Consider the following 26,641-nt stretch of genomic DNA (forward strand, 5'->3'; position numbering starts at 1 on the left):
GGGAATTCCTTTACCCATCTCTGCTAAGCTGGTGAATCCTGGAAAAGCAGGTGCAGTTCTCTGGATCTTCCCAAGGTTTGGTGCACTGGATGACCATTGTTTGTATCCTTCTACGAGAGCTTTCAAACTGAAATAGATGAAAAATGGGAGAAAATGTACCGTGCTCACCATCAAGTTTCATTCTCCCCTCCTTAGTTCTCTATTGCTCTACTTAGGGTATGCATACATCCACCTCTTATTATACTAATTTAAAGTCCTCCCATAGAAAGACATTTTGCAACATCTTTATAGCACCTATAGTACAAAAAAAAGTCAAAAATGGTCCTGCACAGCTAAGAAGTTCTGCTGCTTACAAATACACACCAAAGTAATAGCAGACAATAAAAGCATCAGGTCAGCACCAGGTGTCTAACAAGGCATAGAATGCAATGCAGTTTTGTAATCTGCTCTGAAACTCTCTGGTACCTCAAATAATTTGGAAGCAGAAAAGTGTTTGCAAGAGAACAGACAAATCTTCCGAGGGCCAGCTCATAACCAGTTTTAGAACCTGGAAACCAGCCTGGTTCCTGGCTCTCTCTTACCCATCTTCTCCTGCACCTAGTTCCTTGTGACAAAGTGAGCTTGGTCCCCAGGTGCGCCCCTTTTTCTTCTGGCCTCTCTTCTCTTCTTCCTCTCCTTCCTCCTTTGGAAGGACTGAGCTTCGTCCCCATGTTTTACTGCTTTCAGCAGGAGTCACTTCACAGTAGAAAATGGGAAAGAAAAACAGATACACAAATTAAAGAACCGGTTCCAGAGAAACATCTAAAACATAAGCTGGAACACGATTAGCAATTAAAACACCCATTCCAGCTTCTTTCCCATAATTCTGGCCACTAATCAATACAGACTGAACAATCCCTTCAAATTTACTCTAGATAGACTTCACAGCTTTATTCCAACACTGGTTTCTCTTTTAGAACTACCAGTTTGATACCAGATGCACAAATATCCTGATATCCAATACACACACAACACATTAACATCCCTTTCATACTTCTAACAAATGCTTGTCTGCCTGTTTTATTATGGGAACACTATCTTCATGACAAGTGCTCTTATTTTTCTCTCCTTCCAACAGAAACTTAATTCACTCCAATGATGTTTCACAGATCTGTTCTGCAATTAGTAAAAAAATTTAACCTATTCATCTCACAAATGTCTTCTCTATACAAGCAAACAGAATTATTTCAAGAACTTTGGTAAGTAAGGTTCAGACTCCAAAGAAGATGACACTACCCCCCTATCACTCATACACTCCTCTTTTCTCTCCAAGTGCAAATCAAACACCTTTAGGAACATTTATTTACAGTCCTGTCCCAGATATGGAATCTTGGCATCTTACCACGCTGACAGACTGCAAAATTCCCAAATTCAATACTATAGTGAGCTCCTTACACTGTATGGCCCTGAGTCTGGGAATAATGGTAGGACTTGCAGGAGGGCTGGAGCAGCTACTGATTAAGCTTTTCCTTTTATCCATCGTTGGAGAAGCCTGCACAGTGAATTTATGCTGGAAATCTGTTTATCAAAAGAAAAAGAAAAAAATCAAAACAAAAGCAGAGAGACACAGCTTATTTCTTAATAAGAAAAATGAAATAATGGTAACTTTCAAATAACAATATGGTAACTTTCGAAGAAAGTTACAATTTACAGTTACAATTTACAAGTTACAATTCAATTTACAGAATCTACATAGTAATGAAGTTTTACATCTAACTGCTATCAGCTTGTCATACAAGCAGCTATTTCAGAACAAAGATGTGCACTCATGCTTATGAAGTATCTTGTTCATGTGTGACATACATCCACACACAGATGCCCATGTGTCAACTGACATTTATGCCAAACTATATCCCTGTATAAATTCCTTTCACCTTATCTCACATTTTCTTAAGCTAAGCAAACCCACTAGCAATAGCTGTTTGTAGACCTAAAGAAAAGCATATTTAATGTGCACATTTCAGCATCACTGCTCTTCTGAACAGACAGTCTCTTCCAAAAGAGAAAATCTAGTGTAAGATATCAACCTTGAGGCAGTGATGAAACTACAAAACCCACACTTCTGTTCCTTGATAAATTTGAATCCCTATACAGAATTCACAGCAGAAATGCAGAGGATTCAGTATTTCTGAAAATCACCATCTTCATTCTTTAGAGAAAACTTCCCTGCTATCTCATCAATATTTGTCATTTCTTCCAGAAGGGTGGTATTAGAGGTTAATATGATTCACATATAAACTAGCAAGGTAAAACTGTAGTATCACAGCTATGAATGCATTTCTGATGACCTTCAGATTCCTGTATGAAGAAATCCAGTAGATTATGGCTTCTCCTGCAGCATTATGTTAAATATTCCCAGAGCAAGAACCTCCACCATTTTATTAAACTGGTAATTTTGAGTATTAAAGTCCAACACCAACATTTTTACCACAAATCATATATAGCTATTGACTAACAAACATGTAACATCTCCAATTTACTTCTGGCCTTCATACTTGGACCTTGGGGAATGCTAACCCCAGGAGCATCAAATTTACTTTCTTGATTCCGAAGAGGCATGTTTTTCACAAAACACATATAACACATATAACACATTCTAATGCCTAAGTTATCAGTAGAAAGGAGCTACCAAAGCTACAGCTTGACCAGCTTCTCTCATTACACTGACACAGCCTAAGACATCACCAACCTGAAGGGAGGCTGATATGATTGCCATCTTTTAACTTGAGCCGGTTTCTCTTGAACTTCCCCATGCGTTTCTTCACCCGAGGCTTCTCCTGACACAGCTGGTGAATGATGATGTTGAGCTCCCTTTCCAGGATGTCTATCTCACGTTCTGCCAGCTCCTGTTCCCTCCTTCGGAGCAACTCCTCATGGTTCTTCTGCTCAACAGCAGCACGGGTCAGCTCCTCTTCCCATGTGCGCAGCTCCTGAAGGGAGATTAGAAAGGAGAAACTAAAAGCTGCTTGGTGATCTTTGGGTTAAGACTCACTTATTCTGAAAGTAGAGCTGCAATGGATTGTGGTCACAGCACAAGTCCTCAAGAACTTCTGTGCTAGTCATTCAAGACCCCTCATATCAGTATTAAAATTTGGACATTTGCACTTGTGAGGCCACACCTGGAATCCCAGTGCCCAGTTCTGGGCTCTCCAGTACAAGACAGACACGGACATCCTGGAGAAAGTCCAACAAAGGTCAGTAAAGATGACTAAGACTGGAGCACTTTTATAGGACTTTATAGCACTCTTTATAGGACTTCTTCCTATAAAGAAGGGCTGAGGGAGACAGGACTGTTTATCCTGGCAAAGAGAAGGCTTGGGTGGCGGAAAGGGATCTTATCAGTGTATATTAAAATCCTGAAGGAAGGGTGCAAGGAAGACAGAGCCAGGCTTTTTCCAGCAGTGACAGGACAAGTGGCAATGGAGACACGCTGCCATGAAGGAGATGCCCTCTGAATACTTTTGGTTTTTTACTGTGGGCATTACTGAGCACTGGCAAAGGTCGCCCAGGGAGGTCGTGAAGTCTCCCTTCAATGGGAAATCCTCAAAAGACATCTGGACACAGTCCTGGGCAACTGGCACCAGGTACCCCTGACTGATCAGGGTGTTTCAAGCACATGACCTCCAGAGGTCCCTCCAACTTCAGCCATTCTGCAAGCTGGTGAAAAGGTTCTGAGTTCTAAATTCAGTGTGACATGAGAAAACATGCTGAGTATCTGACACAAACATGTTTACAAGAGCCACTGAAGAATACCATGCATATGGGAACCCATATTGGAAGCTTTCTTCATGAAATTGAAAGAATTAATACTTGCTACGCTGTTCAGTAAGTACCTATGTTAACTTCAGTATTGACTTAAACTGTTTAAAAGTAACATTGGCGTCTCATGCATCACAGAATGGCAAAAACCACAGATCTAACAAAAATAAATGAAGACATTACTGAGAGGTCATTCCCATCATATTTCACCAAGCATGGCTGCTCTCATAAAGCATAAAGATGCACAAACTTTTCGAAAAATTGTATATTTCGACAAAATGAATCAATTGAAATTGTCCTTCAGATCTCACAATATCTTCTCACTGAACTCCTCTCACCACAAGGACAAAAGAATTCAGCACTCAGAATAATTATCTCCAGCACGCTAATTCCACTGCAGAAGGTAAAAATGGGGAATTCAAGATAAACTTCAGAGGAAATTCAGGTTCATTTTTAAATATTTCTAAATAACGTTGTTTATCTTTCTCATAACCAGGGAGATTTGGTACATTTTACCCACAAGGTGAATAGGATATAATATCTCTTTCCCCACACTAAAGAGGAATACAGTTCTCAAAACCTGAGGGCAGTCGAGCTACTACTCTTTGGTCTTCTGTATCTTGAAGTTTCAGGTTTTCAAAAACTGTTCCAATAGTTATGCCATGGGACAACAGCAGTAGGGAAATGCCTATTAGCAGTTTTTCTCCAAAACTACTATAATATATGAATAAAAATGTTTTGAGTACTTTTGTAGGACTTCTCTACCCTGCCCAAAGGTCTCATTTCACAGAATTGTCATGGTTGGAAAAGACCTCTAAGATCACTGTGTCCAACCATCAACACCTGCAAGAAAAATAATTAAAAAAACCCAAAACAAACAACCATCCCACTAGAGCATATCCTGAAGTGCCTCATCTACACAGTTTTTATACACCTCCAGGGATGGTGATTCCACCACCTCCCTGGACAGCCCCTTCCAACGCCTAACCACTCGGTAAAGAAATTCTTCCTCATCTCTTACTCTAAACCTCCCCTGGTGCAATTTCATTTCCTCTAGTCCTACCATGGTTCACTTGAGAGAAGAGGCCAACACCCATCTGCCTGTTCCCCCAGGCTCTCCTCACAGGACTTGTTCTCTAGACCCTTCACCAGCTTGGTTACCCTTCTCTGAACCTGCTCCAGCACCTCAATGCCTTTCTTGTACTGAGGGTCCAGAACTGAACACAGCATTTGAGGTGTGGCCTCACCAGTGCTGAGTACAGGGGCACCATCACTTCTCCTGCTGGCCACACTGTTCCTGACACAAGCCAGGATGCTGTTGGCCTTCTGAGCCACCTGGGCACACTGCTGGCTCATATTCAGCCAGGTGTGGACCAGCACCCCCAGGCCCTTTTCCATCAGGCAGCTTTCCAGCCACTTCTCTCCAGGCTTGTAGTGTTGGGGTTGTTGTGACCAAAAGGCAGGACTCAGCACGTTGTCTCATTAAACCTCACAAAATTGGCCTCAGCCCATCTATTGAACCTGTCCAGATCCCTCTGCAGAGCCTTCCTGCTCTCAAGCAGATCAACACTACCACCCAACTTGATGTTGTCTGCAAAATTCCTAAGAAAGCACTTTATCTCTACATCTAGATTGTTGATAAACATACTGAACATGGATGGACCCAAACCTGAGCCCTGGGGAACACCACTGGTGACCAGCTGCCAACTGGATTTATCTCTGTTGACTATAACTCTCTGGGCTCAGACATCCAGTTTGTAACCCAGTGATGAGTTTACATGTCTATGCCATGAGCCACCAGCTTTTGTAGGAAAGAGCTGTGGGAGACTGTGTCAAAGGCTTTACTGAAGTCCAGGTAGACAATGTCCATAACCTTTCCCTCATCCAGGTGGAGGGAAATCCACCTGGCTGTAGAACAAGATCAGGCTGGTCAAGCAGGACCTGCCTTTCCTGAACCCACACTGGCTGATCCCCTGCCTGTCCTGCACTTGCTATGTGAGCACACTCAGAAAGAACCTCTCAATAATTTTTGCAGGCACTGTAGTCAGACTGACAGGCCTGCAGTTCCCTGAATTATCCTCCTGGTCCTTCTTGTAGACGGGTGTCACACTCATGAGCCTCCTGCCAAATGAGACCTTCCCTGTTAACCAAGACTGTTGATAAATGATAAGATAGTGGTTTGACAAGCTCCTCTGCAACCTCCCTCAGTACTCTTGGGTGGATCCCATTCAGCCCCATAGACTTGTGAGTGTCCAGGTGTCATAGCAGTCATTAACTGCTTTCTCCTGGATTAACTTACAGCTCAGTAGTGTGAATACCCTGGGTGTAGTTCATCTGACAAATAAAGATGGAAGCAAAGGTGGCATGAACTATCTCAGCCTTTTCCTCCTCCTTAGTTGCAATGTTTCCCCCACATCCCCACAAGGATGAAGATTTTCCCTTTCTGCCTCCTAAACCCAATTTAGGAGCTCAAATCAAGTTATCTGATTATGACAAATTTCTTTTCAGGCAAGAGACTGTCAACTTAGAAAAATATTACTTTAGTGATTGCACTGTATTATTTCATACCAACAATTAAACCAACAGTCAATCACATACCAAATTAACTCTGGGATGCATTAAATGATGCCCTCTTTGAATTATTAAATGGGAAAATTATAATCCAGTGAGCGCAAGCATGGAGCGTTTTCCTCTATTTACCTTTTCTTTGGCTCTGAGCTGATCAAACATCTCTTGGATCTCTTGTTTCCAGTCTTCCTGCAGGGAGTGGAAGGAATCTTTGGGCATTTCAAAGAAACCAGACTCTTCTATGGCAGTAAGATGGTCTAGGATACTGGCAAAGGAAGGTCGTGAGTGTGGGTCAGGATTCCAACAATCTAGAACAGGACAAAGACAAGCAGCTGTTAAGCATCTCTTAGGATGGAGGTTTGAGAGGATGAGCAGTACTTTACTGATCCCCAGTGGCTAAGAGTGGCATGTACATTATCTGTACATTCCCATTTTCTCCTTTCCCACTTGCATTGACCATTGTCAGATAATGGGTCAAGTATGGAATTCAGGCTTTCGTGCTTACAGAATATCCAACATCACTTAACATCTTGGACTACCTGGTCTCTAGGTTTATTGCAATATTGTGCCAAGTAAAACAGAGATTCAGTGATTTTATAGAAAGTTGCATTTTCAAGCAAATATTTAAGGCATAAATTGAATTTTTTAAAAAATATTTTAAGTTGTGTGTGCTTACAGAGTGGAGATACTGTGTGAGACTCTTGTGAACAGCTCTTTTATCACACACTACAGAGTTAACAGCCATACTCCAGAAGGTTATCTATCAGAGTTCCTTCTAATGTCAAACTAAGCTGAGTCATTATGAATCTCTTCCACAGAGCTGAAAATCTCTCCTTCAAATCAGACTGGGCATAACTTGTTTGGGATTCGATATTCAAGTAAATGACACCAAATAGGACATACGGACTTTTCTTATTTTTAAGGGTTCTTTTTTAATACTTAATTGTTGTGGGGGGTTTTTTATGGCTTTTTTCTTTTTAAGAGAACCTACAGAGAAAACAGCAGATTTACTATTTAATGCAATGACCTACCCAATTACTGAACTCTCAAACTGCAGAATTTAAGGTATCTCACCACTGAAGGCAACTCAACTAGCAAAAGTACAAAAAAGTATTCCAATTACTGTGACAGGAATCAACCATTGAAAACAGAAATGGAAATAGAAAACGGTATAAAGTAATATCTCAAAGCTATGAAATTATTAAGAACATGTTTTTAAAAAGCCACTAAGTCAAAATGTTTGACTTAACATTTCTGAATAGGAAATTCTTATTCAGTCTGCCTCGTACTTAAACTTTTTTTTTTTTTTTTGTCCCCCCTTACTCCTTCAGAAAACATCATTTTCTCATTCTGTGTTATCCCATACTGGCACTTACACAGGCTCTTGTTCAAACAAGTATCCTTGTACTCTTTAGTACTGTTCTAACACTGCATGACAACATTTGAGAAGAACCAAACAGAAAAACTTAGCATTCAAGTGCATTTCTAAGGTACACAGCATTTGTGAATGAATGGAAGAAACTAACACGTGAGCCCCCCTCAATATGCTCATACTATTATTGTTCCAAATGGTCACTGCATTAGAGACACACATTGCTGCAGCATGAGACAAGAGTTACAAATACATTCTAAAGTTTCCTAATCCTTACAGCTGGAAAAAAGGGAACATTCTTAAAAAAATTTGGTGACATCCTAAAAGACACTCATTCATCAGTTTTGTGGATTGAAATACACAAGGGAGCAGATGTAATTAAAAATAAATCCCACCTGACTGCTGAGGATTGGATGTGCAAGTTTTTGACTTTAGCATTACAAAGATTTTGCATTTGGGAGCTTTGGTCTCAAAACTGTTGGTATCAAGATGCTGGTAAATAAGCAGACAACCAAGTTCCAGGAGGCAGAAGCTGGAACACATTTGTGTTTATGGATTTCAAATTGCTTCTCTAATCAAAACAGAGACCTGAGAATGTTCAAGTGCTCTGAAGGTCCCCTGCTGATGACCAATTAGTAGCAATGGGCAAGGCAGCTGGACTGCCAGTGCCATAATCCCTGCCTCTTTACCCCAGGTTTTAAGCACAGCAAAAGCAAACATGACCCAAAGTAAAACAAAATGCTGTGGCCAGCCAAATCCATGAATGGGTGACCAGGATAAGCATGCAGGTGGCCCGTGGCTTTAATTTTCCCAGGCCTGGATCTGCTATTGTTTGCACTAATGAGGACAGTTGTAGCACACAAGACTCTTCTGTAAAGAGGGAAAGTTCAGCTTTGTTGTCTCACTGAAGACCACCAGGGCAGTAATTCAAAAGCAAAGGCAGCATTAGGGGAACAAGAGGGGAAACAGACTGTTTGAGAAACAGTTTTGGTGAAGGGGCAGAAAGTAATTGTTTTCTTCTTCTCTTCTCCCCCTGCACATGGAGAAGCCAAGCGTTCCAAAGCCACGTGGGATGCCCACCCCTGGGCTGCTGGGTTCAAGCTCAGGCCATGTGGCTCTACCAGACTTTCCCAATAGAGGGCATTATTTTTAAACCCAGTAGCAAACAGTTCACTTGTATTTCAGAAATCCAAGGTCCTTGTTTTAGGAAGCCATCAAAATAAACTGCTCTTACAAGTTTCTAAACGGTTTCAAATTCAGTTTCTTGGTTTACGTTGTTTCCCAGCTAATATCCCTGACTTAAGTCTTACGTGTGACTCAAGTCTGTTACCTACAGAAAAAAAAAAAGTATTCTAAAAGCAGAAAACCCCCTAACATTTTCTTGCATGAACCCAGTTCCTTTCTTAAGGCTAAAAACACCACCAGAGGCTACAGTCTATCAGTTCTATGTTCAGATTTGTTTTTCCATCACTAAGACTGTAACACAAGTTTTATTTCCCTTTACCTCAGTTTTTCATTGTGCCAGATAGCTACAAAAAAACTTATTACATATAAGCATCTGGAAATCTTTGGGAACAGGGAATTTTGAAAAAAACATTCAAGGTACTACTGTGAAATCAGAAGAGAAGGAAGGAGGAAAAAGTGAAGCTCAGATGTGCCAGTAGTTGCAATATACAGCAGAGTAGGTCACACAGGTGCTACCTGACTGAATCCTTTCTAATCATGACAATAATATCACAATCTGATAACAAAAGTTCTATATTTATTTCATCCATATGTAGCCCACCTTGGGCATGGACTATCTCCACACACAAAGCAGAAAACTGCATCGTTGTGACTGAAAATTCTTTGTTTTTCAGTTTCAAAGCCACATTTATGCTCTCTTCCAGAAACATCAGAAGGATCAACTTGCATCGCTAATCAACTGCAAGATGTTCAAGCTATGAATTTCAAAACAAGTTGAAGATTTCAGAAGCTTAAAGCAGACCAAAATATGTGATATTTTGGTGTGGTGAGTTTTTACTACTAGAAAACAAGCTAGATGATGACAGCAATAACCCCAATTTTCCAATAAACCCAGTTGACAAAAACTGGCAGAGAAATTTCTTTCATTCAATACTCCTGCAACAGAATAACTGTTGCAGCACACCAAGAGCCAAGCCTAGCACCCATAATAATTTGCACCACTGAATAAAGCCACGTGAGAAATCTGTGCTCAAGTATCAAAACCAACACAAGGAGAGACAATGATCAGGAGCATTTTATAAAGAGGACAAACAATATTGACATCCCAGCTGGCTTACCTTCCATGAGTTTGGCAAAAGGCTCTGGACAAGTGGAAGGGATTGGAAGGGCAAGTTTATTCATGGCAACACCATATGCTACTGCAAGACCATCAATTCCTCGGAATGGTACTTCTCCTGTCAGCAGCTCCCAGAGCAGCACACCATAACTACCAGGAAAAAAACAGAGAAGAGAACAGGTTATATGATTTTAATGCTCTCTGTTAAGCCACAAGACAGTACCTGAACCTATCAGGGTGAGTCTGGTATACTGAAGAAACTGCAGTTCTCTGGACAAGCTTATCATGGCTGGCAAAGTGCCTTATTTTACCTGCTTTTTTAATAAACCTGAAACAAGATGCCATTTTCATATTTTAGACAAGAATAATCTTCCCTCCAGAAAACTAGGACAATCTGAAAAATATTAGCATAAATCTTCTAACTAATTTGGCAAAGTTCAAACCAGAACCCAGTGAAACTGAAAAATGTGAAGGAGGGTTGTTTCATGCATTGTGGTTTTTAAAAATAAATTAAAAATGCTTCTTTAGAATTAAACTGTTCTTAAGATTTTCTATGAAATATTAACTAAGAAGTTACAGAAAGAGTTCCCCCAAGATGCAGGACTAACAATACATTCTCAGAAAATTCTCTCTGGAAAGGTAACCCAAAACTGCTTCTTCATATTTAGTGAACTGAAAGGTTTTTTTTCCATTGATCTGTCTTATTCTCTTCTGAACCCATTTAGAATCCACTACTAAGTTCCACATTTCATGTCTTCCATTGACCTTCACATCCTCTGTACCACCTCATTCCTTTCAAACCTTTTATGTTGGAATGACTAAAAATCACAAAGTTTTAAAAATACGGGGAGAATCACAGTATTTCCTCTTCTTTATTTCTTTTCTATTAAAATTTCATTTGCCATTTGCCTTTTTGACCTGTTACAAAGTAAGCTAGGTTACTCATTTTGTAACCTAAATATGTAGGTTCTTACTGAACCATAATAGTAAATTTTAGAGCCTATGACTGTACCTGAGAAAATTCTCTCATGGGTACTATTTTGTATTTATGACTATTTCATCTGTTTTATCATTCAAGATAGTAAAACTTTTCCTCAGCTCTCTGCAGATTAAATTTTTTTTATCCTGAGTAACTCAGTATCTCCAAAAAATGTTATGTAACCATGTACATTGCTTTTTCAAATCACTTATTATTACGTTGAACACAGAATTTTGCACCAAGAAAAATAATTCCTTTAGTAATTGAAAATCAACTAAGTGATGGGAGACAGACTTGCCATGTTTTCCCACATCAATTTATTTTCTTTAAAGGCTTTTGACAAAACATCCTATTGCAAATTTTCATAACTCCAAGTATGTATAAGCAATTTTGTCCACATACTCATTAACTTAAAGAATTTCTTTTTTCATAAGATAGGATTTCCATTACAAAAGTTGACTTTTCCCCAAATATGGTCATATGTCCACCTGCTCCCTGCTTTTTGGTGCTGTTTCTACCATTTAGTGGAACTGAAAATCATATTTGTTGATCCTCATGAAGCTCTTTTAAAACCTATCATGTTTGCTGCCTCCCATTTCTCTGGTATTATGGTAGCTTTAAGTAACAGGTTAATAGCACAGCTATTAACTCAGCTGCCCCTCTCGTGGTTGTGACTGTAAATCCCAACATTTTATTACTCTTCCTTTCATCAGGTTTAACACCTCTCTGGATAGCACTTCAGCATGAAATGTTAACCAGCTTGGCTCCCTTAAAAAGCCATTTTCAGTTTAGAAAGCATTTCTTTGCTCCATTCTAGCAGATACAAGTCACTTTTACATAGATTTTTCTGCTATAACCATATCTTCTTTGCATTCTTGTAATCTTGGTAACCTTGGGTCATATGTTCTCCCATGGAGTTTTCACCTGTGCTATGCTCAAAAGCTCTCCTCAAAACCCTTGCAATCTTCTTAAGTGTTTTACATTCACCTTGCCAGCACCTAAGGGCATGTCTAATTTTCCTTATTCACACAGAGCTTCAACTTTTTGAAGTATGTCTTCCAGAAGCCTCTTCTACATCTTCTTCATTCATTTGAAGTCTTCCCTATGCACTTGCTCTGAGCTCTAGCATAGTGGTCTTAAAAGATACTGATGTTGCATGTTCCCTTTTTGCTGCTTTTGGTTTGGTTTGGGTTTTTTGTTTTGGCTTGGGTTTTTGTTGGGCTTTTTTGGTTGTCTTTTTTGGGGGCGTGTTTTTTGGTTTTTTACACAAAATTTCTCAATGATGTCATTACTTCGATTGAAATTAAACACTACTCTAATGAACCAACTTTTCTTATTTGCTCTCTTGCAAAGATATTGAATGTAAGTAAATATATTTTGACCACAGTCATCACACGGTATTATTTTGAAGGCTTTCTAAGGACACCTGAAGACCAAATGAAAAATTGCTTCTCTTCCTCAAAGTTCCCTGAATACCTGCTCCATGAAAGAGTCATTTCAGAAGCCAAGCCTAATCTCTCCTTCTTTCAAAGAAAAAGCTGCCCTATCCACTTGGGAGTAAGAACATTTCACTATCACAGCCTGTATGTACTCTTGCAACCCACCCCTCACTCTGTGAAGTTTTTAAAATTCAACTCCTGCCCCCCTAGTTGAGCAATTTAATACTACTTTTCCTATTCAGATATAGAATTTCAGTTACTAGAGATCTCACTTTTGCTGCTATGACAGCTTACTTTATTAAGCAAAATATCACATTTTTTTCCCCACCTATACAATCTTTTCAACTTTTGCTATGAAGTCAATACCCTTGATATAAAAATTACAGCTGATTATTTCTTTCCATCAAGGTTGTCTCTCTCTTACTGTATCAAGAGCCTCTTTTGACAAAAAATAAACAGGAGTTTAACAGGAGCCTTTTTCTTTTGGGCTTCATAGGATTCATAAGACACTAAAGGAGAATAAATAATAGATTGAATGTCTATTTGGTCTGACTAAATCTGATGGATCACTCATGTTTAGTTTGGATGCAAGTGTTGATACCAAAAAGTAGGAAAAACTATCAAAGAGTTGTGTTATTACTTACCACAACTGCTAGGTAAAACAATTGTCTTGATGGTAAGGAAATGGTAAGGAAAGCACTACTGTTATGCTCCAAGCATATCTTCCATAGGGTACTTTTTAAAAGAGAAAGGAACAGTTCTAACAGGCACTAGAAGTATATATTGCAGGAAATGTCACTTTGTTTCTAACAAAGCAATGTCACCTCCTCATGTACTTACAGTTCACTGCTGAGAATAATGTTTCACAGGGCTGTGGATACACTGCTTTGTGGCATTTGAAAAACAATCAAGCCAAGTGATTAAACAGCAAAAGAGGTACTGAAGAGCCTCTGTTAGCCATTAACTCTCAAGCAGGGTATTGAGAATTAAAAAGGGAAAAAGCCAGAGACAAGAGATTTATATAAAAAAGGCACAGGGCCTCTGCTTGTTCTCAACAGGGAAGAAGAAAAAGTGGCCAAACTTTCTGGGTTTTTTTTCTTTTTATTTTTCCTCTTCCAGCAGTAATTTGTGGACTTGAATTACAAAATGACTCGTGATGCAGACCATTCATACAAGTCAACTGACACTTGTATGAATAATTAACCATCTTCCAGAGAGCCAGTAATCACTTAAGCCCTTTAACACTGGATTTTCAGAGGGAAGGAAGCTGGAGGTCTGCAGGATTTCACATGTAATTTTGCCGCACGCGTTGCAAGTCTGTGAACTTAGAAAAGAAACAGTAACCACTTCTCACTGTTCAGTGTCATTTGCACCACAGGTTCATCTTCTCCACCTCCCTAAGTTGCTCATCTCTGCACTTTCCTTGAGAAGGGAGATCCCAGCAATATCAAAGATGAAAATGTTACTTTTGTTAAGAAAAGAAAACAAACTTCATTTTAATAGCTACTAATATTCTGCATGCTATTGGACTGGTAGATTCAGAGATAACATTTCCTGCTTATTTCACAACAGTTGTGTGCACTTTTCCCACATGAGCTTCTCCCAGTATTACCAGTCAACACTTATCTGCCAGGTACTGAAGGTCTGCCAGGACTTCACTTCATACAGAAGCCTGCAGAAGCCTGCAAGCAGTCAGATGTGTATGGAAGTGCTTGCCAATACTTGATTCAAATGAAATATTCTAATGACTGAAGTTCCTTTGCCCACCACTGAATAACAAACATCTTGATCTGCTAATCAGATTGTCTTAGGTAGTTCTGGTATTCCATTCCTAAAATTAAAATCATAATGATTTCACTGGTCTCAGAGTAGATACATCTTAACAGCATTAAATTAAGAAACACAGGGGACTCAGATGAAGGTTGTATGGTGGCTTTATCTTCTGCATACCAATTATATTGGCAGCACAATTGTCCTTTAAGCAGCCCCAGCCAAAAATGAAGTGTCCAGCAAACAAGAAATACATTTAAGGAATTAAAATTACAGGAAAGTTTGAATTATATGTTTACTAAATCAGCTTGTTGTACAGTACTGCAAAAGAACTGTGCTTTGATCTAACCCTTGCAAATGCAAAGCAAATCTGCACTTCTCAAACACAAAAATGGAATTACAGGAACTTTTACGGGAATTTTTATTTAAATAAAACTGTAGCTTCTTTGTCCTCTGAAATTTAAGCACAAGCTTTCGGTCGCGTATCTAAAAGCTTGTGTGTACAGTAGAGCAAAGTTCTTAGCAACAAATTTTCACTAGCAAGATTTGTTAAGTATTGTTACTATCAATAAGCTATACAGTCGCTCAGATGCTGGTGGTAAGACAGCAGTGTGTGGGAGCAGTCCTCAGCCTTCTTATTTCTTTGCCAACCCTTCTTTAAAGTGGGACAAAAAATACAGATTGAGTTTGTTAAATGGCTCTTGGTACTTGTTTTGGAAGGAATTGCATGGAGTATTTTATGGTGAGATAATATTGATTCAGTAAATTTCAGTCCTGGCAAACACCATCTTTACCTGTTTGTGCAGTGAGAACACAAGCAGAACAAGATTCTGTTGAAAAGCTGGGCAACAATTCAGCTACCAGGCTCTACAGAAAAGGTGTTGAAATAAAAGGGTTTCTGAATGTTAGGAACAAAGACAGCCAATTCTGTTGCTGCTTCACAAGATTAACTGGAAGGTTACCAGGCAAGAAACTCCCTCAACTCCAGTGATTACACAAGAGGCTGAAGTGGGCAAGAAGAGGGGCAAGTCTAACAGGATGAAAAAGTTCATCTGGGTAAGAATTTCAAGTTGCATCCTTGGGTGGGGACAGGTTTTGTTACCCAAGTCCATGACTGCACTTGTAAAATGGAGTGCTTAGAATCATTGACACAGTAGTAGTGACTGCACTGGCAAGTATTTGCCCTCTGTATGCATGCTTCAAACACTGCTTTCTTTCCAGCTTATTTACTATGACTCAAGATTTTGGTCACCAGAGAGGGAAAGCATATTCAGAGACAGTACAACAACTCTCTGAATTGTGATAACCCTCTGTTTCAGGAAGAGCGCTGAGGGGAACTCAAATTGTTTTCATGGAAAGTGATGAAGGAATTTTAAAATTAAAATATGATCTTGTGAAGAACTGACAGATAATGTGAGTGATTTACAGTCCTCATGTCCTGAATTGATTTCCAGTTCTTAAGCCAACAACCAAACTGATATTTTTGCACAGGTTTAGAGACACTCGAGCTACCCTCACAAAAATCAAAAAATGACCTATCAACTCTTACCTTTCTTAAAATGAGGTCAAACTAGCATAGAACATCTACTGATCTGTTCTCAGCATGCCTGAATTACTAAAATTACAATCATAGGAAAATTGTTTCTTCCTCCCCTAGTTTCTACCTTCCCTACTCCTTCTTCCCCAGGTTACCTTTAAAGGCTACTCCTGGCACTGCTTCAGAGAAAAGCAAATTCAGATTTGAGCTTAACAAGCCATGCACAAATAAGTATTGTCACCATGAGCTCTTAAAAGGTGCACAGCCTTGAGGTTTTCATCTCAGACTTCTCTCAGAACAGAAGCTCAGTTCTTCCTCAACTCATCTCAGGTTAACTACAAACACTACCATATTCTATTACCAACAGAACTTTATTCTGATCATTAATGTGCAAAATACAAATTCACAGACTTATCACAAGGCAAAACATTGTCTACTCAGTAAAACTGGATAAGGAAAATTAAAATACCATCAAGTCTCTGCGTAACAGACAGAAAATTCTGCCAGTGGGATATTTCTTTATCGTGATATATTTCACAGCATGCACTTGTGTGGGAGCATACTGACCAATGACAATCTTACTGCTCTCAAGGTCAAGTCATCCTGACATTTCAATACCCTCTTCTCCATACAGGAAACACAAAATTCCATCTAATTCATCTGTTTCAAGAGTTCAGTACTTCTCCTGTGTCACTTCCTGTCCAGAAAAGTCACCGTCCTAGAGCTATTTACTGAATAGTAGATTCACCAGTTCCCTTAATGATCATGCTCAAACTCAGCTGCTGGAAGTCAATGAGTCAACTCTTTTACTCTCCCCACCAAAGGAGCTCTTATAAACAAAATTCCCAGTGCATGAACAGAGAAGAAAAAACATGCAAATCAGTCCTTATGCATAAAGTACTCAGATGGACCTAGAGAAGAGATTTATTATTTTATGTGAAAGACTAAAGGAGTGGTAATAATAAGATTATTATGAAAGTGAAAAAACATTGTATTCAGACTAAAACTGCATGCAGTTGATGGTTGTGTTATGAACACATACATCAGTGATAAAGAATGACCAAAACATGACATTATCTTACTGTTGGCAAAGCAGTAAAAAAATAGCAATTTCAAGTACTTGAGCCACTGTTTCATGGCCTTTGATTACATCAGCCAATAGCCAAATAAGCACAAAAAGTATGATTTAGATAAAGCAGAGGTAAGTGGAATTAGGAATCCCAGGATAACCAGAATGTAAATTTAGAGAACACCAGAAATCTAGAGGCATGCAGGAGCTGGCTCACCACCTTCTACAGTCAAAACACATGTTTGCAGTTAACACAAAGCAGTCTGACAGATGCCAAACTGGTGGATAAAGCTTTTCTAAGACCTGAATTTTATCATTTGGCTCACCATAACTCATTCTTAAAGCATAAAAGTGTTTTCCTGGCAGGTCTACTTATTCTTTAGTATCCAGTCATTTAATGCCAAATCAATACCTCCAGACATCGCTGCCTTTGGAGAACATGGAGGAGCGGATGACCTCGGGAGCCATCCAGGCATATGTCCCAGCTGCACTCATTTTGGTAGTTTTATGCCATTCCCTGGCCAAGCCGAAATCCGTGATCTTCAATATCTTGTTGCTCAGATCTCCATTTTCCACCTTTTCGAGTATCAGTACTGGAGAAAAGGGAAACGGAGGAGAAATAAAAAGGTACGCAGAGTGAAGGTAGTGTTTTTGCACAAGATCCCCCAAATTTCATGCTTGTCCCTACTTTTAGTCATTCAAACAGACCACACTGTTGCAAGTTATTTCAAGCTGAACCCTTCATCTGGCAAATGAGCAGCTGTTGAGCAAATAGCTTCAAATCGAACCAAGTTACCAAGCCCCAGAGAAGAAAGAGATAACAGTTATTTCATACAGCACCTCTAGGTTTTCTGTATAACAGTTCTCTGCTAAGAAGTGAACCACTGTAGCTTCTAGAAATCCAGATAAGGGAAGACTTTTCCAAATTAATCCTCTCTCAGCAAGCCAATAATAGCATCTTCTTGAACTGCTGAGAGGATTTAATTTATTTTAAATCCAGATACACACACAAGCTGGATACACCTTTCATGTAAACTTTCAGGAGTGGAAGATCTGTGCACTCAAGACACTCCCATGTCACAAAAAAAAAAAAAAAAGATTGATGATCATGGAATCACAGAAGGATAGGGGTTGGAAAGGACCTCAAAAGATCATCTAGTGCAACCCCCCTGCCAGAGCAGGGTCATAACATGTTCAATTCCAGACTTTATATACACCACCATGTAATAGATTCCCTCACGCATCATTATGAAACTAATTTTTTTAATGAAGCTGCTGAAGTTTCTACCATGTTTCAGTGGCAATGGAGTTTATACCCAAGAACTGGGAAAAAAACCTTGAGTCAGAATTCAAGAATGTTTTGTCCTAAGACACATACTCCTCTTTACCCCAAAAGCTGTATTGTCACACCAATGTGAAGTGAGTGTGTAAACCAGGGGCTGAGAGCACCCACCCTGCTTTAGCAGCACCACCTCCTCATCCTCTTTATCTAAAGTGACCACACAAGTTGCACCAGCAATGCAATACCAAGCAACAGAATATAACAGGCACTAAGCTTCCATAACTAATGTAGCCATAAGCCCATGAAACTGTTTTCAGACACTTTGTAAAGAGCTGCAAAGAAAAAAAATATTTGCATTACTTAGTCCAACAACTTTACTGCAAAAGGCAGTAAATACACCATAGTACACTAGTACACCATCACTATGTATCTACTTTATTTCTAATCCCATTACAGATACAAGTTCTTAGAAAACAAGAGGATTTTTTTTTGCCCCTCTTTATGTAGGTGTGTGTGAATTAATATCTGTCAGTGTCATTCATTAAATTCAGTCATTCATTGTGTTAAGTATAAATCTTAAGCTAACATTTTTTTGGAAAAAAAGTAGCTTATGTTCATTCCTGTACTTCCCTCCAATAATCAAAATTGTATTTTCCATTAAATAAAAATCAGAAGTCTTATTCGAGCCCTCTGCATAGGTAATACAGATCTAAATGTTCAAATGATGGATTTGCTTTATTGAAAACCTGTCTATTCTCTGAGAACGTAATAAAAAAGTCAGCTACCCTTTTCCACAAGGCTTCAGAATTCACAAAATACTGCTTTAATAAAGATTTTTGTGCACTAAGTAAAGCTGTGTATGAACTTCTTGCTTCTTTCACAAAATTCCTAACACATTCAACAGTCCATTTTCCTATCTGCAGAGGAAGGAGTGGGAAGCCTCATGTTACTATTCTCTTAAACTGGGCAAAAACACATGTAGAGCCACACTTCAGGGTGGAACACAACCACCACATGAAACAAAGGCACAGAAGAAGGCTTTTTTTGTGCTGCTGCTTCCAGCAAACTGAACTTTTTCCCTTCTTTATAGCAGCTGAGTAAGTGCTAAAAGAAATGGGTGAACAAGTTACTCATTGACTGCAAGAGTGAAAAACTTCCTAGAACACACAAATTCTACATTTCCCCTCCTAGCATGTACCCATTTTGCCTAAAGAGCTGGCAAAATGATATAATCTCATTTTAAATTTAAATGCAGTAATATAGAGATATGCAGTGGAACTGTAATGGTAAAGTAAAACTTAGAAACAAGAAAGCACACGGTTTTTTTTCTTTCTGCCATAAGCACAAGAAGCAACAAGCAAATTTGCAGTTCAAGAGGTAACCAGATTCTGCTTGAATGAGCTCAGCAACAGGACAAAGTCAGATATCACAGTTGGGTTGCACATATCTTCCCAGCAAGAGATTATTTAAATTTAATTACCTTGGTTTGTATTAAGTTCTAAGAAAATAATTAGTACTTACACAGACCTTTTGTATCCTTGAACTTGTTCTTTTGTCAGATGTAGGCTAAGTGTGCTGAATTACCATGACAAAAGACCACAAAGAAGGGCAATGAAAAATCTGGGTTTATTGCAAGTCCTTGATTCCTTAGTTACATTCTTGCCTCCCCTTCCTTGTAGTAACCCTGCAACTCAAAATTGTCAAAATTAATTTTAAGAGACATATCTCTCTAGAGCTTCAGTTTCATTTCTCCTGGGTCAGTATCAACAGACTCACTTGGAACTGCTAAGAGTCTCACCTATCAGATTTTCAGACTGAAAACCTTGACTCTTCCTCCTGCATTTGCTTGGATTTCAATGAAGAACCTTATAAAGAGGCAAAATATTAACTCATTTCAGTTTCCTCCTTTAAAATCTCATTTATGGAGAACAAGGCAGGTTGCTAGGACACTGCAAACACATTTTATTTGTGTTAATCAACAGTCCCCTTTGCTTGGGAGCTTTATCTACAACCAGTTATTGTCTCCTGTTTACTAATCTGAGTTCCAGTTCTCTTCTGCAACTGCTATTTCTTGGACACTCATATCAGTCTACCACAATACAAAACATCAATAAGGAATGTATTCCCTACACTTAACAGACTTAACACACCTGTCCATCTTTGAACAGATTTGATCACTCAGAATAGATCTAATAGTGGCCAGATTATAAACAGTTGCTTTTAATAAACCAGCCCAACAAAAAAATCCAGACACAAATATAGAGAATCCACACTGCCAACACTGCGTATCTTCTCATTCTGGACTGTTGATTCCAAAGACCTGCATGAAATAAAGGTGTTTTGTTTTTTTTTTAATACCATAGCAAGTGAAATTTTAAAATCTTCTACATTCCCAGACTTAAAAAGAGAAACTGTTCAGCAGCTCAGTTTTCAGGCAACTGGGGATAAAGAGAGCTGGATCAGCAGGAACATGCAGAATGTGAGCTCACTGGTGGTGGATCACTGTTTGCCTCTTCCAGATGGGTCCAAGCAAGAAATCTCTCCCCAGCACAGGGCCAGCCAGGCTGCAGATGAAGGTATTCTATGTACAGCTGCTCCTAACAAAACCATCTTCTCCACTCTGCAGCACTGGCTAAAAGCTGATCTTCAGCATCACAGGTAGGAGCCAAGTGGCAGTGTACAAAAGGGACTGGTGAAGCAAATTCAGACAGCTGTGAGGAGCCCACTGGTACAGCAAAACAATATAGCAAATACAGCAAAAATATAACAAATCACCAATACCATGTACCATGTAGCAAAGCATGAGGGCTTTAACTAGAATTAAAATTTCCTAGCCACTTCAGGTGAAGGGTATTACACACATGTGTGGCTATAGAAGTAATAATCGCTCGCATACATTTTCATATATTCCTGAAAGACTGGGAACTTGTCTTTCAGAAAATAAGCATTTGACAATGAAAAATTAATTGCAGCTCAGATGAATTCTGTCAAGCAAGACAGCTCTTCCACATCTCAGTATGTCCCAAGATGAGATAAGAAAGGAATATGATACAAACAGGCCTTGGTATCTCAGAACAAGACCTCCCCTGGATCAGGCAGTCACCCAGCACATAGGATTTGGACGTGTGATTTCAACTACTAAGAATTTATTAAGAACTTTATTACCACAAGAACTCTCAAGAATCATTACTGGTAATGACTTGAACTCACTGGTAAATTTCTGAGAGCCAGGCAGACTGCAAGTGCTGAAAAACAGTTAACTGAGACACATTAGGCTTGAGCTTGGATACAAAGGTAGAACACTGGTTTAACACTGGACCTCCTCTTATCTAGGTTATGATGAAGACTGATCTTTTTCTTCAAAATTAAAATGTGTATTAGGGCTCCTCCATAATATTTGAGAACATCTTTGGTGCCATGCAAGAAGCATCAAGGGTATTTTCATATCAGGCTCTTGTAAGAAGGTTTCCTGAAGTACAGAAAAAGTAGGCACCACATAAATAAAGAGGTGGGGAGTTAGTTAACCAAAGGCAATCAGCCAACACTTTCTGGTTTGATGATGAGACAGACAAGTAGGATATTATAAGGCAGAATTCAAAGATGATTTGACAAGATTCAGTCTGGTGCAGTCCTTAGTCAAACTGCCTGACACAGTCGCAAGTAAAAGAATAACTGTGCATTGCCAGCGATGAGAAAACCTGTCATGATTATATTTTCAGTACTTTTCAACACCAGTTTCCACCTATGTGATGCTTTAACTTCTGCTCATGACAAAACAAATTGCAGTAAAAAAAAAAGGAAAAGCAGCAGTGCATGGCTTGCCTTTATCACTAACTTCATTTTCAGTCCCAGTACTGTAGAGTCACTCAGAGCTACAGGTGGCAGTTGGTAGCCTACTCTCTGACCATTTAAGACACCCCATGCTTGGGACTTGGATACTTGATGGATGATTACCATCATGCTCCCAGGACTGCAGCACCCTGGCCTGTAAGACTATCATAGATACCAGACAGCCTTTCTTATTTGTGTCCTTTTATTTAGTTTTGTTGCCATGAGTCAACTTTGCAATCAATATCCATACAATCAGAGACTCATCCTTCAGCAACTCCTGGCATTTCCCACCTCAGAATCACAATGATGCGAGGAGTATAATTTCCACAAGTACAAGGCCAGTTGCTTAAGATATAGTTTGATTTAGTTGTTTTGACTATCAAAGCAATAGTTAAGAGCTGAAGAGAAAACAATTGTGATGTATTCAAGATCTTCTTTTCCTTGTTTTAGAAAAGCCAGCAGCTTTCTTGCAGAGTTGGAGGTAATGGAAATCAACTTCTTGCAGTCAGGTGAAGCCAATTTACCTTCTGAAATTTAAGTCTCAGTCTGTATGTGTGCTTATAGCTAGCAGCCTTTTGACAGAATCCAACATCAGTCTTACAGAAAGTAATCAGGTCTTTACAAGTACACAGATCCCAAAGGGAATGATTCTCAGTTAGACACAGTAGTGTACTGGTGACATCAAGAAGAATGAGGGCTTTTTTCAAGACCCAGGGGCCAACTCCAACTTTTGTTCTTTAAACAAAGATTTGTACTGAAAATAGACTCCACAGAAACAGACCCACTGAAGTATGACTGACACAATGGTATCTGACACTGAGTCAGCTCTTCCTCCTGCTTCACCACATTCCACATTATTAGGCTTTACTAGAAAGACAAAAACATCTGCCTTAGCATTCAAAGCAATACAAAAAAGTAAGTTGATTAAGATTTCTAAAATATCATTATATCCCTCAGCCTTCATGTAGTTGCTCCTACTGTATCCTGAGTTCTGTCTTGTCATTACAAGTCATTATGGAGATGTCTGCTCTGTGGGGCACTAGACAGCAGAGGATTACTTAACAGGACAGAGTTAAGGTTGCTGTTGCTCTAAAGAGATCTGTAAGGACAGTTTCAAGGGTGGAGCAGCTTCACTGAACTTTCACTGACATGAATTTTCACCAACATATTTAGGACTGGAACTAGCAACTATCCAGGACTACTTAGTCCTTTCAGAAGGAGAAATCACTGCGGTGAAAAAACACTGAAACCTGCAGCTTTAAAATCTTGTTACTGCATTCATACTGTATGAGTACCCCAAACCACTGGTTATTGGATTAATTCTCAAGGAATAGAAGACTGGAGTTTAAAAAAAAAAAAATTACAGATTAAATGCTGGCCAAGTTTCACCTTTGTCATAAACCTCTAAGATAAGACTACAGAAGAGCTGCCCTAGAAGCAAGTGATAAACATTTCTACAGAGATGAAATTCTTTCTTTCTTGCATGAAATAGAGGCACACCTACCATAAGCTCACATGTTAAAAAGGCAAATTTTTTCTTCCCTCCCACCACCCTCATGGATCATTACAGTGAAAGCTGGCTTGGGTGAAACAAACTCACAGCATCTCCAAAGTCAGGCTTCCTAGGCTCCCAACACAGTCAGAAAAGACAAAAATTCTCCAGAAGGGAATTCCAAACACAAACCTAAGATTCGTGCTCTGAATTACTCTCTACAGGAGCCTCTCAACTAGAGGTTTATCTGTGCTAAGTGCCCAAACTCCAACCACACAAATCTCTGGGGTCTGGTATAAGAAAGCAATTTCAATTAGAGAAACTCCTCAACACACCAGATGTTAGAGAGCCATCTGGTGAAAAAACAATTACTTACAGTTGCAAGATTGCCTCTGAGCTCTGAACTTTTTCTTACTTGAAGTTTCCCAAATAATGTTCTATTAGTAGGACAGCTGATCTAAGTCAAACTGGTACTAACATTAACTCAGTCTTAAATAAAACTGTTCTTTGGCCCACAAAGGTGGCTGGAGGTCAGAATTCATTGCACCTTGTACCACTTGCCTTAATCACTCAATCAATTGAAAAGTCAATGGTGGACATCACACAAAGCCTTACTGAAAGGAAGACCTTCTTTCCAGATATCAAACAGCTGTATTTTCATTACTCATGCCCCTACCAGAAAGAGATCAGATATACAAATACACCATGACAAGGTCAAGACAGAAGTGTAAAGCTTTATATCCTTTGATCCACTTGTACCCCTACAGTTTAAGAAAACTCTAAGAGTGCTGAGTAAACTACATCTAATGTGTCAGTGTAACTCTTGCTTCTTAGCCATTGAAGTAAGAAGTTTAAGACTGCTGAGCAAAACTTTGCTTTGGGAATATTCTCAACTGTATTATAGTGTTTCAATAACAATAAAGGCATTGTTAATATAATTTTCAGACTGGTGAACGCAACTTATTTCTATTTAAACATTTTTTTCCTCTTTCCAATTGGGCTTGTCTAGATCTCTTTTCTTCTGCCAGAATATATACATTTCTCTCTCTCCTTTGATTTTCTTCTCAAACCCATCTACTCTTCTTCCAAATACACTTCCCTCCACCAAACAGTCACTATGTAACCAGATACATCATCTGCAATCATTCTTTCAATTCAATCACTAAAACAAACATGATAAAGCTCTACTCAGGTTCTAAGTTGTTCACTTTATAAAACCTCAGTAATACACCTCCTGGTTTTCTTCCAGCACCATAAAACCTGCAGCATGCTCAAAAGGATAGTTTAAAGAGGTAGATCCCCTTCACAGAAAGTTTTCACAGGGGAAATTAAGAACAAAGTTGCAAAAAACCTGCTGTTTTAATCCTCTGTTCTGCTCATATTATACCAGCAGAGCCAGAAGACACATTATAACCTCTTACAAACTTCCCCTGGGAAGTATTAACACTGACAGGTTTTGGGATTTTTTTCTGATTTATTTTGGGAGGGTTATTTTAGTTTTCAGCTACACTTTTGGACAGTTAGGACAGTATTCTTAGTTTCCAGTGGGACAAAGTAGTGGGAAAGAGCAAGCAGGGAAAAACAATCATTTTAACTGATGCCGACTCAGTTGCTATTAACACCAAAGAACTGTTCAGGAAGTGGCTTCTCATTTCATCTTGCTGACAAAATTAAGTGACAAGGCGGCAAAATATGGTCATAAAATTGCCTTTTCTGGTTTCTCAGCTTAGAGAAAGGATTAAGTCTATCTGCATAGTGTAGTGCTAAACAGAACACTTCTTTGCCCAGCTTGTGCTGAAAGCTGATTGACCACTTCAGAAACAAAAAAAACATTCACGGAGAAACAACTGAAGTGTGATCACCCCCAGCAAAAGTACCACATTTTCATATATGAAGGGGCTGCTGGACTAGTGTACAAAATAGTCTGAACAGCTTAGCACATCAAAACCCTCTGGCTGTACTGGCTTCAGCTTCTTCAGCTACTTGCATTTTGCTGTTGTATTTCCACTTTATTTAGCATGCAACACAACAATAAAATAAAGACCTTTACCAATTTTTGCCTCTTGAATCATTATGACAGAATACCAAAGAAAGGATTACCCTGCAATGCCACCACAAGTTAACAACCAAACTGCCCATTGCTCACATATCTCATGACAACAGCTGTATCAGCATCTTCACACTCCCTTTCCCAGTCCAAAGATTGTCTGAGTGTGTGTGTGTGTGTGTGTGTGTGTGTGTGTATTAGGAGACAGGAAAGAAACTCCAGAAAAGATCCAAGACAGTTTCTGGCATGATTCAGCTCATTCCCACATGCATGATGCTACTCAATAAGCCTGGCACCCAAGAACAGAGATCTGTTAGCTAATGAACATCCCAGGCTTAATGGAAATGGTTTAAATTTTTAAGAAGAAATGAAAAAGAAAAGAGGCACTGAATGCAAGGAGAACTGAACCAGAAGAAATATGGAAAGAAGCAGCCTAGAAGAGAAGGGACCCTACTGTAGAGGGAAAAAGCTGGCTTGGTTATCTGTGGTCCACAAGGATGAGTGATAGCTTCAACATTTAGTGTACATGTAACTTCTCTGCCAACTGAGACAAAACAGTCAGCATTTTAGTGCTAGAATACCTTGCTATCCTTTTATTTAAATACTGTAGTCCTAGGGCGCTGATGAAACAGGGCTACTATCTAGTGATAAAGCACTATTAACTCATGTTCTATTTTTATATTTTGAGGTTTTATCAATTCTTCATAGAGATGCCCACCATTAACTGTGTTTCTGGTGTGCTAGGGTGGATGAGAGTGATGATTTGAAACTGGTTAGGAGAACAATCTGAAGAAAGTATCAGAAGCTTGCTTGCTAGAAATATAACAAACTCTGATTATAAAGGCACTTCCAAGTTAGCCTGAGCTTAAAGGGAGCACCTGGACCTGGAGACAGAGAAAGTGTTGGAGGTCTCAGGTGAGACCCTGATTGAAAACTACCAGACACCACAACTTAATGATGTAGAGTTGAGAAAGCCTGAAAAATCCAAAGGTGGTTGAAATACCTGAACACCTCTTGTCAGTGCACTTCAGTAGCTGTTTCAGTTGTCACAGATGTCAGCACTGTTGTGGGTTGAAAGCTTTGCCATCCGAGATTCCAGGAATGAGGAAAGCAGTCATATCAAGAAATAAGGAAAAAATCCAGCAAAAGGATTTG

The 26,641-nt window shown here is 39.2% G+C and overlaps 1 protein-coding gene across 13 annotated transcripts in view; it reads right to left on the reverse strand.

Annotated features, from left to right (window-relative positions):
• MAP3K9 (mitogen-activated protein kinase kinase kinase 9) overlaps window positions 1-26,641 on the reverse strand; it is a 68,575-nt gene that overhangs the window by 22,953 nt on the left and 18,981 nt on the right. For all 13 annotated transcript variants that reach the window (XR_011726028.1, XR_011726027.1, XR_011726026.1 and 10 more), the window contains exons 3-9: window positions 17,247-17,427; window positions 10,042-10,190; window positions 6,499-6,674; window positions 2,729-2,969; window positions 1,435-1,557; window positions 582-735; window positions 15-127 (exon numbers count right to left, since the gene is read on the reverse strand). Coding sequence is in view for 3 of the 13 variants with exons in the window: in XM_071744523.1 (XP_071600624.1) it covers window positions 15-127; window positions 582-735; window positions 1,435-1,557; window positions 2,729-2,969; window positions 6,499-6,674; window positions 10,042-10,190; window positions 17,247-17,427 (1,137 nt within the window). In the remaining 10 variants the exon portion in view is untranslated. The remainder of the gene's footprint in view (window positions 1-14; window positions 128-581; window positions 736-1,434; window positions 1,558-2,728; window positions 2,970-6,498; window positions 6,675-10,041; window positions 10,191-17,246; window positions 17,428-26,641) is intronic.

Source organism: Heliangelus exortis, chromosome 5 (genome assembly GCF_036169615.1).
Source record: "Heliangelus exortis chromosome 5, bHelExo1.hap1, whole genome shotgun sequence".
Lineage (NCBI taxonomy): Eukaryota > Metazoa > Chordata > Aves > Apodiformes > Trochilidae > Heliangelus > Heliangelus exortis.